This window comes from Scyliorhinus torazame, chromosome 1 (assembly GCF_047496885.1).
Source record: "Scyliorhinus torazame isolate Kashiwa2021f chromosome 1, sScyTor2.1, whole genome shotgun sequence".
NCBI lineage: Eukaryota > Metazoa > Chordata > Chondrichthyes > Carcharhiniformes > Scyliorhinidae > Scyliorhinus > Scyliorhinus torazame.
In genome coordinates, this window is record NC_092707.1 from 329,683,412 (window position 1) to 329,703,153 (window position 19,742).

A 19,742-nucleotide genomic window follows, 5' to 3' on the forward strand; every position below is an offset into this window, starting at 1 on the left:
CATTAAAATTTACAACAATTGAGAACTTGTATGTCGCCAATGGTGGCAAGATTGCTTTGCTGCCTCTGTGAACGTGACTAGAACAGTTCTCTTGGTCCAGGTGTAATTCCTGTGGGACAATTAGTACTTTCAATGGGGACTCGTGTAATGTTTCCATCAGAAGCATTGCTCATGTACATGATTTGTGGTGGACACCACAGTAACAGCTATGTTTAAGTCTGTAGTTTGTCAATGGCCACAGCAGTGCAGTTGACACAAATTCTTAAAATAAATAATGAGGAAAGACTGCAGACTTGACCGCTCACTGTTTTTACAGTGATTCTGTATGAAGGTGGTGTCCACCATTTGGGATGTCCAGAAGCTCTGTCCATCAGACAGGTTTCACATTTGCGTGCTAAAGTCTGATCTCAGGCACCAGCCTATGCCATCATATTAAACAATATGGTATTCGCTCCAGATTATTAAATAATTCAGTCTTCTGGAGTGTTACAACTTGCAACAAGGCCTTCTGTTGAAAAACCTGTTGAGTTGTTGTATTTTATACAGTGGGGTGTTATAGACTGCTGGGTGGGCTCATTTCTATCCATCTTGTTTCTGAATGCCAAGTGCAATATGAGGCGGCAGTCATATAAATGAATAGCTGTTGATTTCACACCAATTTACTGGCTGACATCGTAATTAACTGTCACTCACATGTGCACGCTAAAGATTGTCACCTTCCTGTTGTTGGATTTTGCTTAGCATTGCAACACCTGTTGCTGTTGATTTATTGCTGTGTCAGTGCTTGCAGGTAAACCTAATAGCTGTGTTTGCAAATTGATTCTTCCAGTAAATGTATCTAGATTGTTTGAAGATCAATTGTTGTGGTATAATTAGGTCTTCCCCGATGTGTATTGAGACATTTGTACCACAGCTGATTAATATCTGGGCACAGTGTGAAGGATTGCAGTGTTTTCTTTGTTTTCTCTTTGCTTTCCGGGTTGGATAAATTGTTACAGGCAGTGACGTGATCACGTTAGCAATCTCTTACATAATGCACGGATCTATCTATAGATCTGTACCCTGTCTGCTGCTTTACAGGATGATAGTTCATCTCTTAAAGAGGAGTGGGCTTTTGGAATAAAAAGTTTAAAATCATGTAAAGAACCGTTTTGATCATCTCCTGTAGAGTGTACAAATGTAAAAGTCAATAAAAGTATTTATTTAAAAAAGGTTTACCCAAATTTTCCGATATGGGGAGAGGCCTCGAACTCGATTCATGTCTCTGTTGCGCCTCTGGACCGGAAGGAAGTCCCAAGGTGGCCACATCTGCCGCACTTATGCGGGAACTTTACATTTCCCAATATTGGTTTTACTCTGTCCCAACTGCTCTGTGAATCCAACGACAGTGGGATTAGATGGCCAGAACCACACAGGGCTGTTTACACCAGGCATACTCTGGGTTTTACACCGATTTATTTACGTTTTTTATAGCAGGTAAAAAACCAGCGGAACTCAAGGCAGCACGGTGGCGCAGTGGTTCAGCAGGCGCTGAGGTCCCAGGTTCGATCCCGGGTGTCCGTGTGGAGTTTGCACATTCTCCCCGTGTCTGTGTGGGTTTCACCCCCACAACCCAAAGATGTGCAGGGCAGGTGGCCATGCTCAATTGCCCCTTAATTGGAAAAATGAATTGGGTATTCTAAATTTATTTTAAAAAAGAGCGGAACTCTAAGTAAATCAACTGGAGCCTCAAAGCACCTCCAGAACAGATAGCAATGTCCTCTCCCCTCTCTGGAAGTGCTCATCCCTGAGGGAGGGGCTGAGCGCTGTCAGGAGTGGGAGAGGGGGTGAACATTGTCAGGGGTAGGGGAGGGTATGAATGTGGTCAGGGGTGGGGTAGAACATTGTCCGGGGTGGGGTAAGGGATGAACACTTTAAGAGGTGGGGGAGGGGTTGAACGTGGTCAGAGGTGGTGGGGGAAGGGGGGTGAATGTGGTCAGAGGTGGTGGGGGGAGGGGGGTGAACGTGGTCAGGGGTGGGGGAGGAGGTGAACATTGTCGGGGGAGGGGGGTGAGCATTGTCAGGGGTGGGGTGAACGTGGTCAGAGGCGGTGGGGGAAGGGGGGTGAACGTGGTCAGGGGTGGGGGAGGAGGTGAACATTGTCGGGGGAGGGGGGTGAGCATTGTCAGGGGTGGGGTGAATGTGGTCAGAGGTGGGGGGGTGAATGTGGTCAGAGGTGGGGGGTGAACACTATCGGGTGGGGGGAGGGGTTGAACGTGGTCCGGCGGTGGGGGGAGGGATTGAACGTGGTCAGGGGTGGAAGGGCTGAGCAATGCCGGTGTGAGGAGGGAGTGAACATTATCAGGGGTGGGGGTGTTGAGCAATGTTAGTGTTGACAGCTCATTTTAAAACCATGTAAGTGAACGAATTGAAGACTGAACTTACATTTTCAGTTTGTGGCAATAAAAGGGAGTGTGGCTGTGCTGGAAGCACACTCTCCCCTTGGCCTCCCAATTCTGTTAGTCTCTGCAAGAGGCTGATGTCAATAATAATAATAATCTTTATTGTCACAAGTAGGCTTACATTAACACTCCAATGAAGTTACTGCGAAAAGCCCCGAGTTGCCACATTCTGGCACCTGTTCGGGTACACAGAGGGAGAATTCAGAATGTCCAAATTACCTAACTGCACATCGTTCGGGCCTTGTGGGAGGAAACCGGAGCAACCGAAGGAAACCCATGCAGACATGGGGAGAACGTGCAGACTCTGCACAGACAGTGACCGAAGCCAGGAATCGAACCTGGGACCCTGGGGCTGTGAAGCCATAGTGCTAATCACTATGCTACCATACTACCCCTAAGGACCCACTGAAGACCCCAACCTCAAAATGCCACAGCTTGGGAAGGCCAAGAAAAGTTCATGGTTTACAGCTCCAACTCACTCTCAATCATGAGGTTGGCTGGTCATCTACTCATGATTATTATCACGCAGAAAGGAAAGTGAGCGTTAGTGAAAAGAAGAGAGCAGGTATGTGGAGTTTGTACTGATATGTACATGCTGAGATGAAGGGACAAGATGCACACAGGCTGAGGTGCTATTGAACAGGGAAAAAGGATGGGGAATATAAAGTGAAGCAAGAGAGAAATGGTGCTTGTGCAAAAGCTTTCATTTGAGAGGAGGGTGGTTTCTCAGAAGGGAGCAAGGAAGAGATGCATTTGTGAATGGAATGAGTGGGTGTGCCTATACCCTATGGACTCTAGTGGTTCAAGAAGGAAGATCACCACCATCTTCTTGAGGGCAATTAGGGATGGGCAATAAATTGCCAATGGTGCCAATATCCCATGAACGATTTAAAAAAATACACTCCTTCCAGGGAATTTGCTCCAGCTCTCCTTTTTCTGAAGTCCTGGCAAATTAATGTGGTAACATTTTTGGTTGTACAGTTCAGTACTTATGAATGTATATAGTATGTAACTGAGTGAACTGCTATTTTGTTTTAAGTAGCAAGCAAACCCACAATAGCATGCGAAGGATGACATTTGCTTAATTTCCCCAATTCTTTAGTCAAGAGCTTCAGATATGGGGATAGCTGAGACAAACCCATATATGTCTTCAAACCCATATATGTCTTTCACCATACTACCTTAACTTCTAAAAAACATGTTCCTAATGGTGACAACTGTTAGGAATGGAGGCGGAAGTGCTATGTACAGAATGGAACCCTGAGATCTGACCTAAAGCATTCCGAGTTGCTTATGTAATAGGAATAAATAATTGATCATGGAGGTGATGACAGGGCTACAGTGAGCAAACGTTTATGCTGAGCAGTGAAGGCACAGCTGTCTTCTAATCTCATAGCTATATTAGATCTTTGTAAAAGCATTATGGTGTGACGTTGTATCTGTTCATTGACATCTCCCTGCTGCTTGGATATATACATTCTTCAAATTAGCCTTCAATTGATTCTGGGTAGTTTTACATAGTGCCAATTCCAGATGAATTCTTCAGTTCCAGCACTTGAAGTAGAAGGACGCTCTCACTAGCGAATAAACAACTGTCAATGTTTACACAGGGCTTTACAATGCAGAGTGTTGCACATGTTTCACTATCAGAGCAGACTCTGGAAGAACTGCTCGACACAAGAATTAGAACGCTTCCATTGTTTCTTCTCCAGAAGCTGAGATTGAATTCAGTCAAGATGCACAAAAGCTTTTTGAAAAGGGCCCAAAGTGAGTGGGAACGGCAACAGTATAGGGCCAGTTGACAATATGAAAATCATTTCATACCGTTTTCCCCCATTTTTGCACCAGTTTCAGTGTCAGCCTGCTGTCTGAGATTATTGTATCATAGATACCAAGGTTGGTTCTCGGTATTGTGTTAGCTGATTTCGGCTATTGCAGTGAATGAGGTGCAGCAAGGTTACACAATCATATATGGAGACCTGCCTCCTCATTCATAGAACATTACAGCGCAGTACAGGCCCTTCGGCCCTCGATGTTGTGCCTACCTGTGAAACCACTCTAAAGCCCATCTACACTATTCCATTATCGTCCATATGTCTATCCAATGACCATTTGAATGCCCTTAGTGTTGGCGAGTCCACTACTGTTGTAGGCAGGGCATTCCACGCCCTTACTACTCCCTGCATAAAGAATCTACCTCTGACATCTGTCTTATATCTATCCCCCCTCAATTTAAAGCTATGTCCCCTCGTGCTAGACATCACCATCTGAGGAAAAAGGCTCTCACTGTCCACCCTATCCAATCCTCTGATCATCTTGTATGCCTCAATTAAGTCACCCCTTAACCTTCTTCTCTCTAACAAAATCAGCCTCAAGTCCCTCAGCCTTTCCTCATAAGATCTTCCCTTCTTACCAGGCAACATTCTGGTAAATCTCCTCTGCACCCTTTCCAATGCTTCCACATCTTTCCTATAATGCGGTGACTAGAATTGCACGCAATACTCCAAATGCGGCCGCACCAGAGTTTTGTACGGCTGCAACATGACCTCATGGCTCCGAAACTCAATCCCTCTACCAATAAAGGCTAACACACTGTATGCCTTCTTAACAACCCTCTCAACCTGGATGGCAACTATCAGGGATCTATGTACATGGACACCGAGATCTCTCTGCTCATCCACACTGCCAAGAATCTTACCATTAGCCCAGTACTCTGTCTTCCTGTTATTCCTTCCAAAATGAATCACCTCACACTTTTTTGCATTAAACTCCATTTGCCACCTCTCAGCCCAGCACTGCAGCTTATCTATGTCCCTCTGTAACTCGTAACATCCTTCCGCACTGTCCACAACTCCACCGGCTTTAGTGTCATCTGCAAATGTACTCACCCATCCTTCTACGCCCTCCTCCAGGTCATTTATAAAAATGATAAACAGCAGTGGCCCCAAAACAGATCCTTGTGGTACACCACTAGTAACTGGACTCCAGTCTGAACATTTCCCATCAACCACCACTCTTTGTCTTCTTCCAGCTAGCCAATTTCTGATCCAAACTGCTAAATCACCCTGAATCCCATGCCTCTGTATTTTCTGCAATAGCCTACCGTGGGGAACCTTATCAAACGCTTTACTGAAATCCATATACACCACGTCAACTGCTTTACCCTCATCCACCTGTTTGGTCACCTTCTCAAATAACTCAATAAGGTGTGTGAGGCACGACCTACCCTTCACAAAACCGTGTTGACTATCTCTAATCAAATTATTCCTTTCCAGATGATGATACATCCTATCTCTTATAAACCTTTCCAATATTTTGCCCACACAGAAGTAAGGTTCACTGGTCTATAGTTACTGGGGTTGTCTCTACTCCCCTTCTTGAACAAGGGGACAACATTTTCTACCCTCCAGTCTCCTGGCACTATTCCTGTAGACAAAGATGACTTAAAGATCAAAGCCAAAGGCTCAGCAATCTCCTCCCAAGCTTCCCAGAGAATCCTAGGATAAATCCCATCCGGCCCAGGGGACTTATCTATTTTCACACTTTCCAGAATTGCTAACACCTCCTCCTTCTGAACCTCAAGCCCTTCTAGTCTAATAGCCTGAATCTCAGTATTCTCCTTGACAACATTGTCTTTTTCCTGTGTGTATACTGATGAAAAGTATTCATTTAGCACCTCTCCTATCTCCTTGGACTCCAAGCACAACTTCCCACTACTGTCCTTGACTGGCCCTACTCTTACCCTAGTCATTCGTTTATTCCTGACATATCTATAGAAAGCTTTAGGGTTATCCTTGATCCTACCTGCCAAAGACTTCTCATGTCCCCTCCTGGCTCTTAGCTCTCTCTTTAGGTCCTTCCTAGCTAACTTGTAACTCTCGAACGCCCTAACTGAACCTTCATGTCTCATCTTTACATAAGCCTCCTTCTTCCTCTTGACAAGTGTTTCGACTGCTTTAGTAAACCACGGTTCCCTTGCTCGACCACTTCCTCCCTGCCTGACAGGTACATACTTATCAAGGACACGCAGTAGCTGTTCCTTGAACAAGCTCCACATTTCCATTGTGCCCATCCCCTGCAGTTTTCCTCTCCATCCGATGCATCCTAAGTCATGCCTCATCGCATCATAATTGCCTTTCCCCCAGATATAATTCTTGCCCTGCGGTATATACCTATCCCTTTCCATCACTAAAGTAAACGTAATCGAATTGTGGTCACTATCACCAAAGTGCTCACCTACCTCCAAATCTAACACCTGTCCTGGTTCATTATCCAGTACCAAATCCAATATGGCCTTGCCTCTCGTTGGCCTATCTACATACTGTGTCAGGAAACCCGCCTGCACACATTGGACCCATCTAAAGTACTTGAACTATAGCGTTTCCAGTCAATATTTGGAAAGTTAAAGTCCATCATAACAACTACCCTGTTGCTTTCGCTCCTATCCAGAATCATCTTTGCAATCCTTTCCTCTACATCTCTGGAACTTTTCCGAGGCCTATAGAAAACCCCTAACAGGGTGACCTCTCCTTTCCTGTTTCTAACCTCAGCCATACTACCTCAGTAGACGAGTCCTCACATTCATGTTGTGGCGCGCTGCCCCTCAAACTATATATAACCAATTGCCTCTCTCTAATGGAGGGAGATGCGTATGGCCCTTTGTCGACATTGGCTAATTATTTCTGACTTATTTATGTGTAACCTTCGCAGTTTAGGCTCACAATTGATAATTAAATTATTAGGAATATGGATTTAATTTTTGTATATCCAAATTAATAGGAATATGGGTTAAATTTTTATAGGGACAATTTATGACTATGGTGGGCAGCCTCGCTCAATGAATGTGCAAGTCTGGTGACTGCCCAACTGAGCTCATTTTAATGGATGGCAAGTCATTGATTTCCCCAACATGCTCTTGGGTGAATGAGATTCCTACCAGAAATGCATGGGATGAATATCATGTCCCCAGAAACAAATTGGCAGGCAGCTGGTGAACGTATTGCCATGGGGGGTGGGGGGTGGGGGGGGGGGGGGGGGTGGGGGGCACCATCATCTAAGAAGAGAGGTGAGAAACAGCTACCTGAAACCGTAATTTTATTATAATTACCTGAAATAATTCCATGTTCATTGTTCTCAACAGCCAATACCATGATGCTCCAACACATAGGACAAGCATCTGCATCAGATGTCAGTACAGCAGCAGTCGTTCCATGTATATCACCCTCAATGTCTTTGGTATTTGATGAATTTACAAACATTACCCCTTTGGTCAAAGAAGAGCTGCGATTTGCCATTCAAAGCAAACGGATATCAAATGGAGTCTCAACCATGGAATATTTAACAGGAACTGAGAGTTCAAATGAAGCAATAGAAAAAAAGGTGAGTTACACATATGTATATCATGGGAATACTAAAATTATACCTTAACGTGAACACGGAACCTAGAACATTACAACAGTACAAATTAAATTGTGACCTCAAACTAATGATAATCTTATTTTAGATTTTGAGGCACTGCTGCTGTCTCACAATTCTAATAGGGGCTGTTTAGCACTGGGCTAAATCACTGGCTTTGAAAGCAAACCAAGGCAGGCCAGCAGCATGGTTCAATTCCCGTACCAGCCTCCCTGAACAGGCGCCGGAATGTGGCGACTAGGGGCTTTTCACAGTAACTTCATTCGAAGCCTACTTGTGACAATAAGCGATTTTCATTTCATTTTAAGAAAGTGAGTTTAGATATTCATTCTTACAGGCGACACCACAGGAAGATGAGAGGAGAAGACGAAGGAGGGAAAGAAATAAAATAGCAGCGGCTAAATGTCGAAATAAGAAGAAGGAAAGGACAGACATATTACAGAAAGTAAGTTCATGTGTCACAATCTCATTGGCCTGAGGGATGGACGCTTATGGAAGCTGCATTGCTCTGATTTCATAGAAATGGTCTTGTATTACCTACATGGCCACCGACAGCCAAAATTGTTTCCAGCTCTTTGCACTTTTAAGTTTCCAAAACAATAGTAATGTTTGGTCAGCTAGTTTCATTGTTTGCCATGTCGGTAAGGGTGGGTGAAGCCTGAAAACTGATCCTTAGGTTGGAGGAGCGTTATTCCTCACAGTAGATTGACCTTGTTCCCACGCTCTCAGTCTTTCAGCATCAGCCACAGTATGCAGACTATTTGGCATTGAACTTCACACTGTTGTCACAGGTTACAACTGACTGAGGTAGAACTGAAGGAATATGTAAAAATTAAATGCTTAGTTACTTGTGGGTGATCCTTTGAGGAAAATGAAACAGAAACAGAAATTTAAAAGGCGAAAGACCATTTTTGAAATTACAGGTACTGATGTAGAGTCTAAATATTCAATTGAGACCCTGTCTGAGGATGCACTTTATCTTAGTCACTCAAAAGTAAACTCTTAAACTGTCTGTTGGTGTAATTCTTTGCACACTGCGGATTATTTACCAAAGAATGTCAGTCGGGCTTGTCATGTCATGCATTTGCTATACTGGAAGCTACATATATTAATATACGGGGCCCTGTTCTTTGCAGACAGAAAGAACATGTACACACATTGTGCCTGTTTCTGCTAAATTAAAATACGTTCATTTTCATGGACAATGTCTTTTACAATAATTTTTTAATTAAAGTTTTAGCATTTTACACAAAATTACAAGAAGTACAAACAATAACCCTTAACCAAACGCAAACACCAAAAGCCCCACAAATGACCCTTCAATCTAAGAAACAAGACCCCCCTACTTACCCTCCTCCCCCCCACCTTATCCTCTTCTAAGAGCTAACAGTGACCAACTCTCTGAAATACAATGTAAACGGCTACCATCTCCAGTAGAACACTTCGATTGACCCCCTCACGGTGTATTTGACCTTGTCGAGGTACGAAAACCCCATTAAGTCCCCAGCCATGCCGAAGCACTCGGCTGCGCTGCTAGCCTCCAGCCCAGCAGGATCTCCCTCCATGCCACCAATGAGGCGACGGCAAGAGCATCTGCCCCCACACCCGTCCACAATTCCGTCACACCCGAAACTCCAAATATAGCTACCAAAGGATAGGGCTTCAGCTCAATATTTAGGATCGTTGACCTGGTGCTAAAAAAGACCTCCAAAAACACACCAGCTGGGAACAGGACGAGAACATGTGTGTGTAGTGCGTGGGTCCTCTTGAACAGGGCTCATACCTGATCAGGGCTGGTTTAGCACAGGGCTAAAGAGCTGGCTTTTAAAGCAGACCAAGGCAGGTCAGTAGCATGGTTCAATTCCCGTACTAGCCTCCCTGAACAGGTGTCGGAATGTGGCAACTAGGGGCTTTTCACAGTAACTTCATTTGAAGCCTACTTGTGACAGTAAGCAATTTTCATTTCATTTTTTCATTTCACCTCCACCCCCTGAAAAAACAACAACATCCTAGCCTTAGTGAGATGAATTTGAAATACTACCTTTAGCTGGATCAGGCTTAGTCTTTCACACAACGATGTGGCTTTCACCCTTCACAATGCCTTAATCCATACCTCATCCAGTATTGGCCCCAAGTCCTCCACCCATTTAGCCTTTACACCCTCCATGGTACTCAACTCTTCCCCTACAAACTGTTCATACATGCCGGACATACTGCCTTCCTCCGATCCGAAAGGAGAGAATCCTCTCCAATAAGGATGCTGACCGTACCATCGGGAACTCCAAGAACATCCTCCTAACAAAGCTCCGTACCTGGAGGTACCTAACCAAATGGTGAGACAACCACTCCCCCCAACCTTACCTCCTCACCACCCCCACCCCAAGCTGGCAGACAGCCTGCCATCTCAACTAACCCCCTCCCCCTCCTAAACAAACATTCTAGACTCATCGAGCCTCAACAAACTGGCCCAACACCCCCCACACCACTTCTGCTCACTAGCCCACCCCTTAGTGCGAGCAAGGTGCCCCCCCCCCGCAAGGCCCCAACCAAAACCGACCATAAAAGGCCAACAACACAACCCCCCTGGCCAACCTACCAACCTCCAAGAAGAAGAAGATCAAAGACGTAACACAATATGTTGCAATATTTAACACCCACCAAACCTGACTTTCACACACACAATCCCACCAGCCCTCCACAGTTCATTCCCAGTCCTTTATGCTTGAAGAAGGCCTCCGCTTACTCTGACGTGTCAAAGTTGTCAATCTTCGAGTCCATCGTGACTCTCAGTCTCGCTGGATCCACCACACCGAACTGCACACACTTGTTGTACAGCACCTCCTCTGCTTTATTAAAGGCCACCTGCCGCTTCGCCAGCTCAGTGCCAATATCCTGCTAAATACATACCGTATGCCCATCCCAATCTATGTGCTGATTCTTATTGGCCCACTCCTTCCTCTTAAAACTGTGAAAGCGGACAATCACCGCCCGTGGTGGTTCATTCGGCCGTGGCTTCTGCTGTACTGCCCTGTCCAATTCCGGAGGGAAGGATACTTCATCTCCATCCACCAACCAAGAGAGCCTCTCTGCAAAATACTCTTGGGCCTTCCAGTCCGTTTGAAAACCCACCACTCTGAGATTCAGGCACCTCGACCTGTACTCCAGATCATCATCTTTAGCCTTCAGGCCCTGATTCCTCGCCGCCTCAAACAACATTTCAGTTTCCAATGAGGCGAGTTGACCTTCAGGCCTTTACAAGGCCTCCTTCACACCCTTCTGTGTCCCACCCTGTCCTTAACAGCTTTGGCCATCTGCCTCACAACTCCAGGGACGCGATTTAATTCCAGCTTCGGGTGACTGTGTGGAGTTTGCACTTTCTCCATGTGTCTGCGTGGGTTTCCTCCGGGTCCTCAGGTTTCCTCCCACTGTTCAAAGATGTGCAGCTTAGGTGGATTGGCCATGCTAAATTGTCCCTTAGTGTCCAAAAGGTTAGGTGATTTACTGGGTTACGGTGATAGGGTGGAGGCATGGGCTTAAATAGGGTGCTGCTTCCAAGGCCTGTGTAGACTCGATGGGCCAAATGGCCTCTTTCTGCACTGTAAATTCTATGATCTATGATCTTGCCCAGCTGCTCTTGTATCATACCCAGTGCCTCCTCAATGGTGGCTTTAAATGATTCCTTAATCTCCTCTCCTTGCTGCTCAAATTGCCCATCCATCTGCTTTCCAAACTTCTCCAATTCCTGCGCCATCACCCCCGCCAGCGTCTCTGACGTGATGGGTGCGGCCGCCTCCACCATCTTTCCTCTGCCCGATTCCTTTGTCGGGCTAGCAGCCGGGAGCTTCTTTCCCGTGGCCTTTTTTGCCAACATCCCTCTGTCAACTATCCACACCAACACACCAACCAGCTAGGATGGAACGGAAAATCTCCTGAAAAAACGGCCAAAAGGGATCAAAATACAAGGAACCTGTCAGGTGCTACCTTTTGTGTGAATTGCTTCCCAGGGCATGTCTTGACCAATCAGAGTCAAGTTGCTTGATTTAAATTTCAAACAATGCTCGGCAGTTAACTGTTAGTCTCCATGGCAGACTCCACCAATCAAAGTCCACTTGCCAACCAATCAGCACTCTCTCCTCATACAGCATAAATATGTTGTTTCTCCTGACAGTTATTTTCATGTGAATTGGCCTGATGAGTGCAAAACAAAAAGTTTTGACAAAAAATGCCTCTTTTTCAGCAATAGTCAAGTTCTGTACTATCAAAAAACTATTCATTTAAAAGTATTATTGTCACAACAGTTAACTTCCAGTTAACTATTTTTGCAGCTGCCAAGAAAGTGGTGCCACTTTGTAAATGTGCAGTGAATAATTTGAACCAACATACTATTGGATGAGCTGAGTATTTACACGTCGGATACGTTTCCCTCTTTGTGGGTATCCCATGAGATGGGCTTAAACATGACCAATTCATTTTTAGTTTTCTCCTGCTAAAGGGGCTTTTTTCTGAAACTAAGGTAATTCAATTAAGGCATGCTGTCAAATTTAACATATTCCAGCACAATATAATTGATTGCTGTTACTATTTTTAACAGTGGCCGCTGACAAACTCAATTTTGCCTGGCCAATGCACCGGGCGATTTCCCTATTTTGTTTTGGGAGCATGCCTTAATTCAATGCAGAATTGAAATAAGGGAAATTGGGTATATATAGAAAAGGAGCCATAAATTTTTTTTTAAAACTACTGTGAATAAAACTACTTATCCTGACACACATTTTATATCCAAGAGAAAGAAATCGGAATATTTTCTTAATGGTTAGAATGATTAATGATTAGAAATGGACGACAATTTGATGGACATGTGCACAAATCACGAAAAGGTAGAAAACGATATTCAGATAGACTCAGGGAATGGTGGTCTTTATCTCATGCTTTTGGAACACAAAGGAGGGGTTTGAGGGAATTATGCTTCAGTTATACATAAAATCCCATCGCATAATATAGGGAAATGTATTTCACTTATACTTTCTTAAGAAATTACCACCCCACCATTCAGTAACCAAGAGACAAAACACTTTCATTTTACAATTTTACCAGCAAACACGCATAAAGGTTGAAGTACACATGTTTATGCAGTGTGAATGAGAATTGAGACCACATGCTGAACAATAGAGTCTATTACTCAGTTTTTATTTACTAATCAAAAACAAAATTAGCCCCATCTGGATTCTCAATTTGTCATATGCGGCTAGTGCCTAATCTATTGAACAAATACTGCAACAATTAAAGTCCCAATTTCCAGTTATCCACAAGCTCCAATCTCCCCCCCTCCCCCCCACCAAAGCTATCCAATCGATTTGTCAAGTGGGATGTTCTCTTCTGTTGCCCACTTAGCATTCCATTCAAACCCATATTGACCAGCCTTGAACTAAACCCACATTGACCTGCCTTGAACTTTGTCAATGTGTCTCATATCTATTTGTGGAAAAGATCAAAGCATTATATCTGTGACAGATATCTATCTTACTGAACTGTAGTTATCACAACAACCTTTTGCTATTTTACAAATACGGTTGTGGGACGGGGGTCATGTGATGAGAGCGTGTGAGCGGCTGTGTTTTTGCGAGCTCTGGCTCTGCTGATCTTTCAACCTATATTTTTTATCCGCGTGCACATTTCTTTTATATCATTTCTTGGTTTACATAGGGCGCGATCCAATGGCCAGGCTGCGCCTGTAAAGCAATTTGCCGCGGCGCAGCCTGGCCGATAGAAGCCGGGAGACTCCATTCCTGGGATTTACATAACTCACAACGCTTTGCGAGATCCAACACGATCTCACGAGACCGTGGGCATTGTGGGCGGGATCACTTTTTGGAAAATCTGCGTATTGGAGCGAGACAGCTAGCCTCACTCTAATATGCAGATTCCCGAGGTACCTGAGGCTTTGGGATTCATCCCCATCACCTCAGAGATCTCAGGCGGGTGCCATTCAGCACTGGTCCCCACAAACGGGGACCAAATGGAACGACACTCATGGGGGACACTATATATCCTGATAATGACCTGACATTTCAGTTGTTATGCTGGACGTAATAATTGTGTTGTCTGTTGATGTTGTCACTATATTTGCTTGCAGGGAAGTGAATAATTTGGGTGTGATATCTTGCACCATTTGTTAACCTGATTGAATGAGTTTATATTGTTTTATGCTGAATGTTGAGGTCGGAATTTGTGTTCAGTCTATTTATCCCAATGTAGTCTTTGTTGGAGGATGAGCAGAGCCAGAGCGGGATGAAGGGTGGAGGGGAGGGGAGGGGTGGTAGGATTAGTTTTGTCCTTGCTGTGTTCGAGGAAGGTCCCCCTAGTGCGAGTTAGTCTTTTTGTTTTGTTTAGCGCCGTTCCTTTTTCAGGCCTATGCGGATGGTCTGTTATCCTATTGAGGACTTGTATGGCTCGTCTTTAGGGAATGAGTCAGTCATTTCTCCTCATATGGGTCTCCCTTTTTGACTGCTGGGTGTGATGGTAATCCTTGGGGTTTAGTTCTTGTGAATTGCTATTTAGTGACGGTGCTGGCTTAGGCCAAGCTCGGCTCCGGGATCAGTGATCAGTATCCTGCTGCTCCTTGTTGGGTGTATCCTTTTTTTCCTATGGGAGACCCTGGGTTGAGATTTGAGGCTTGGTGGTGCCCGATCCTATCGTGGCTGCCTGTTTCGGCCTGGGCCTGGAGAAGAGTTTAATTTGCGCTGTGAGTGTTACTCAATTTCCTCATTAGCTCTGGGGCTCTTGAGCTGTTGTTTCTTCCTTCTTCCATTTTGTTTTGTAGCGATAGGTACGATTTAGGTCTGTGATGTTGCCTATATCCTGTTCTGGTGTAGACGGGTCTTGTTTCTGTGCAGGGAATATGTTGGAAATTTTGTCCCTGATTCATCGGGTCTTGTTTGTACCCATTCTTGCACTGACTATTATGCACTGTGCCTGGTGTACATCGTTATCTTTGTGTTTTGTTTTGTTGGATGTAATTTCTGTAAAAATGGAAAACTCCAATAAAAAGACTTAAAAGAAAAAATACAATTATTACAACTCCTAATTCTAATGCTTCTCTGAAGACCCCCACTAGAACTTGACTATTTTCTGAAGCATCCTTCTTTGTAAACCATGAGCCATGTGGAAGTTATACTCTTTCAGCGACGACCATACTTCGTTCACTTTCTTGTCTGTAATTACCAGTATGATTTTCAAATTTACTGGAAAATAGCCTCTATTTTCAAGAGTCAATGGGCGCGATTTAATGGCCACGCTGCGGCCGAAAAGCAGCTCGCTGCGGTGCAGCTTGGCCGATAAAAGCTGAAAGACCCCACTCCCGGGATCTACCCTTGCAAGAACTTACGCAATCTCATGTGAGATTGCGATGTAAATCCCGCCCACTGTGGGTGCGATCATCTTTGAGCAAATCTGCATCAGAGTGAGACAGCTAGTCTCACTTTAATATGCAGAATCCTGAGTTACCTGAAGTGTGAGATCAATTTCCCTTGCCTCGGAGTTCTTGGGTGAGTGCCGTTCAGTACTGGTATCCACATATGGGCTGTATAAGGTTATCAAAATTGAATGGAAGAAAGTCAAGGGAATGTGTAACTCTGATGGAAATGTACAGTCAAGACAATTCAAAATGTTCTGTAATGTTTGTGATAGATTTTATGAATAAAGTATATTTTTTGACGAAAAAAAAATCCACAAACGGGGACCAGATGGAATGGTACTCGTGGAGGTCTCCTGTGGGATCGGAGGCCTGCAGGTGCATGCCCTTTGGGTAGGGCCGTACCCTGGCATTGCTGGTGCCACCTGGGCACCCTGGTATTGCCAGCCTTGCACCTTGGCAGTGCTACCTGCATGCCAGCTTGGCACTGCCATGATGCCTGGGTGGCACTGCCAGGATGGCACTGCCCAGGTGCCAGGCTGGCGGTGCCAAGCTAGCATTTTCTGCATGGGTGCAATTGGAGTGGGGCACCCTGTGTGGGTATTGGGAGGGGTGCAGTGGGACTGGGGACCCTCTCAGCTTGTTGGGGCTGGGCGGTGGTTGGGTGTTGCTTGGGGTGCCTTGGAGATTAGGTCGCCATTTAAAAATGAAGTCCTGATTTCCCGCTACACTGAGGAGGTCTGACGAGCGGAGCTCTTCAGTGTACAATATGGGGTTATGTGTGGCCTCAACCGCACGTTCCCCGTTGAGGCCTCTCATCAAATGCAAGTCGTGTTTTATAGCCATGTGTTTCTCGGCGCTATGGGACCTTAGTTAAATCGCGGCCGTTGATTCCTTCCATACTTGAAATAATTTTGACTATTTACTTTTCAGATTATCTGATTAACATCTCTTTCGAAGTGCCTATCTCAATCTTGCTTCCCTGACACTATTTACTCTGAATGTACCCATGGAACCTCTTTTCATTCCTTATTTTTGTCTTTTTAACCAATATTCTAAAAGTCTTCAACAAATCCTCGTGGTCCTGCCTGTCTACCATCGAGGGTCAATATTTGAAGAATGCTCTCTTTTTGTACTTTTTACTCTTACTATGGTGATGAAGTGGTGCTGGTTACCAGCTCGAGAGTCAGCAAGAGCCCTGCGTTGCCTCCAGTCTGTTGTATCTTGTGCCACACAGGCACTTAACTGGGCAGCAATGAACCTTCCCCCACCACAGGATCAAAGACCTCAGGTGCAGAAGTCACTTCTGCCGAGAGCTGCCGGCCTTTGAGCGCCACCGGTGAGACAGTGGCTGCTGCCAGTATGATGCCCATCAGAGACCTAGGATTGTCGTGGAAGGGGGAGATGGCTCTCAGCCCCCCCCCCACTGCCACCCCCCCCCACCCACCGCCACCCCCTCCCACCAGCCCCCCCCCCCCCCCCCCACCGCCACCCCCCCCCCCCCCACCCACCACCACCACCGCCACGCCCCCCCCCCCCCTGCCGCCTCCCCCCCCCCCCCCCACCGCCACACACACATCTTCCTGATGCTGGATCCTTTGACTCCTTGTTGGATGAATCGTAGTGGTGCTGTATTGGATATTTATTATGACCAATGAGAAAATAAAGCCAGAATTGTGGAAATGTCTAACAATATTCATAAGTAGGTACTCTAAGGCAACAAAATATACCAATGAAAGAGTACGCTGTGACATGCTCCTACGTATTTTGGCATCAGTGGAATTGTTTGAACCATCAGTGTGGTCGATAGGAACAACGTTCCTAAGCATGTCGTACAGATCCATCAAGAAACTAAGCACAAATGAGCACAACATATCCCTGAAATGACACAATATTATAACCATTTAATGGCAATTCGGTATTTAGATGGTTCAGGGAGTCTTTGGGGGCACATTACCTGGAAAGTTAAAACTATTGAAATGGAGATTAACATTAAAGTCCTGAAACAGTTTAATAGAGAAAAGCATAAAAAGTCAGGAATATGTTTTGCATTACTTTGGTCTGTATTTGTTGCACTCAAAACGTACAGTTGTTTTGTTTAAAGAAACATAACTGACTACAGCAGAGTAATTGACAAACTGCTTTACCCCTAGGAGTCAGAAAAACTGGAATCTCTGAACGCGGAGCTGAAAGCACAAATAGAAGAATTGAAAAATGAGAAACAACAGCTGATATACATGCTGAACTTACACAGGCCTACATGTATAGTCCGGGCTCAGAATGGGACGACTCCAGAGGAGGAGAAGAATCTTTTTATTCAACAGGTCAAGGAAGGAACACTGCAGAACTAAATCATAAAAGGAATGAATCATGGAGCCACAGTCTGTCTCCCAGGAGGCAACGAGAACAGAAATAGCTCCATGTTAGTATGGTACTAACTTGTGAGGGGAATAAAAACTGTTCATTAGTCAAAAGAGTTTGCACTTTCAGCATAATGGATACCTTCTGTTTCACTATTAACTGTTGAACCTGGACAAGTGCTGCATTAAACTGCATGCTAACAGGGGAAAAAGCAAAAACACTTGCTCTCTGCCTTAACATTAGGCTGCACAATTATTTTTTACTATTGACGCAGGCGTCATGCCTTTTATTGTCTTTAATTGCTGTTCATGCCCAGTGGATGTACCGACCGGCATGCCAGGCGCGTTTATGGTATTGTTACTTTGAGACTGTGTGACACTTATACCTTGTAGCTTTTATTCAGGTCTGTAGCGTTTACGCCGACTGTGATTGCAAGCGTGTTACATTAGTTTAGGAAGGAAAAGCAATGTTACCACAAAATCTAAGCATGTATGTACAAGCACTAAAGAGAATTTAATGGAGTGCTCTAATATAACTTTTTTCTACACTGTGATAGTCGAGGTGTGCATTTGATACATTTAATAATAAAAATATTGTCATATCATTTAGTTTGGCCAATTTTATAGCTGATATTTCTTGATTTCAGTTATATTTTGATAGAATAATAGCTGTAATTATGATTACAAAATTCTTTTGAGCTGTAAAGTTGTTCATAATCCGTTACAACTCTATATAGATCCTTTGTCAAATTGTGTATAGTTGATTCCACCAGGTTTTTTTTTCAACCACTCACTTCACAGTCATTCCGCATTCAATTTTCCACGTTCCTAGTAACAGACATGGGAGAAACGTTAAAAATGTAATAAAAACCATTTCTAAAAAATGGGAGATGGGACGATGGGCTACAAGCCCCAGCAAATTTTCATTGGGAGTAGATGATTGGTGTCAGAACATCGCGAAGGTTGACAGACAGTTCTAGTGCCAATGAACCAGCGAAGCTGACTACAAGTATATTAGCTTAGCATGAGGGTAAAAATGGTTGCTCACATGAAAAAATATGTCACATTTGATTGAATGTAATCATTTGTTACTCAGGAAGTGGGATGTGGAGGTGCATAGAACATAGAACATAGAACATAGAAAATACAGCACAGAACAGGCCCTTCGGCCCACGATGTTGTGCCGAACCTTTGTCCTAGATTAATCATAGATTATCATTGAATTTACAGTGCAGAAGGAGGCCATTCGGCCCTTTGAGTCTGCACCGGCTCTTGGAAAGAGCACCCTACCCAGACTCAACACCTCCACCCAACACCAAGGGCAATTTGGACATTAAGGGCAATTTATCATTGGCCAATTCACCTAACCCACACATCTTTGGACTGTGGGAGGAAACCGGAGCACCCGGAGGAGTGCATGGTGGGGGAATGGGGATGGGGGGGGGGGGAAGGGGGGGCAAGGAGGACACACTTCCACACCAGCCTAATACCTCTGCTTAATTATCGACATCACACTTGGTTAATAATGTTTCCCTTTAGGGTCTTACGCTCCAACCCCTGACTAGTCAGACCCCATTTGGAGTATTGTGAGCCGTTTTGGGCCCTATATTTAAGGAAGGATGTGCGGGCCTTGGAAAGGGTCCAGAGGAGGTTCACAAGAATGATCCCCGGAATGAAGAGCTTGTCGTATGAGGAACAGTTGAGGACTCTGGGTCTGTACCAGTTGGAGTTCAGAAGGATGAGGGGGGGGGGGGATCTTATTGAAACTTACAGATTACTGAGAGGCCTGGATATAGTGGACGTGGAGAGAATGTTTCCACTAGTAGGAGAAACTAGAACCCGAGGGCACAGCCTCAGACTGAAGGAACGATCCTTTAAAACAGAGATGAGGAGGAATTTCTTCAGCCAGAGGGTGGTGAATCTGTGGAACTCTTTGCCGCAGAAGGCTGTGGAGGCCAAATCCCTGAGTGTCTTTAAGACAGAGATAGATGGGTTCTTGATTAATAAGGAGATCAGAGATTATGGGGAGTAGGCAGGAGAATGGGGATGAGAAAAATGTCAGCCATGATCCAATGGTGAAGCAGACTCGGTGGGCCGAGTGGCCTAATTTTGCTC

General features: G+C 44.8%; 1 protein-coding gene across 1 annotated transcript in view; it reads left to right on the forward strand.

Annotated features, from left to right (window-relative positions):
- The window catches only part of atf3 (activating transcription factor 3), a 44,065-nt gene extending 25,819 nt beyond the window's left edge, over positions 1–18,246 (forward strand). The window contains exons 2-4 of the mRNA XM_072508771.1: positions 7,582–7,820; positions 8,194–8,301; positions 17,421–18,246. Coding sequence (XP_072364872.1) covers positions 7,590–7,820; positions 8,194–8,301; positions 17,421–17,618 — 537 coding nt within the window. The 5' untranslated portion in view covers positions 7,582–7,589 and the 3' untranslated portion in view covers positions 17,619–18,246. The remainder of the gene's footprint in view (positions 1–7,581; positions 7,821–8,193; positions 8,302–17,420) is intronic.
- Positions 18,247–19,742: the final 1,496 nt, after the last annotated feature.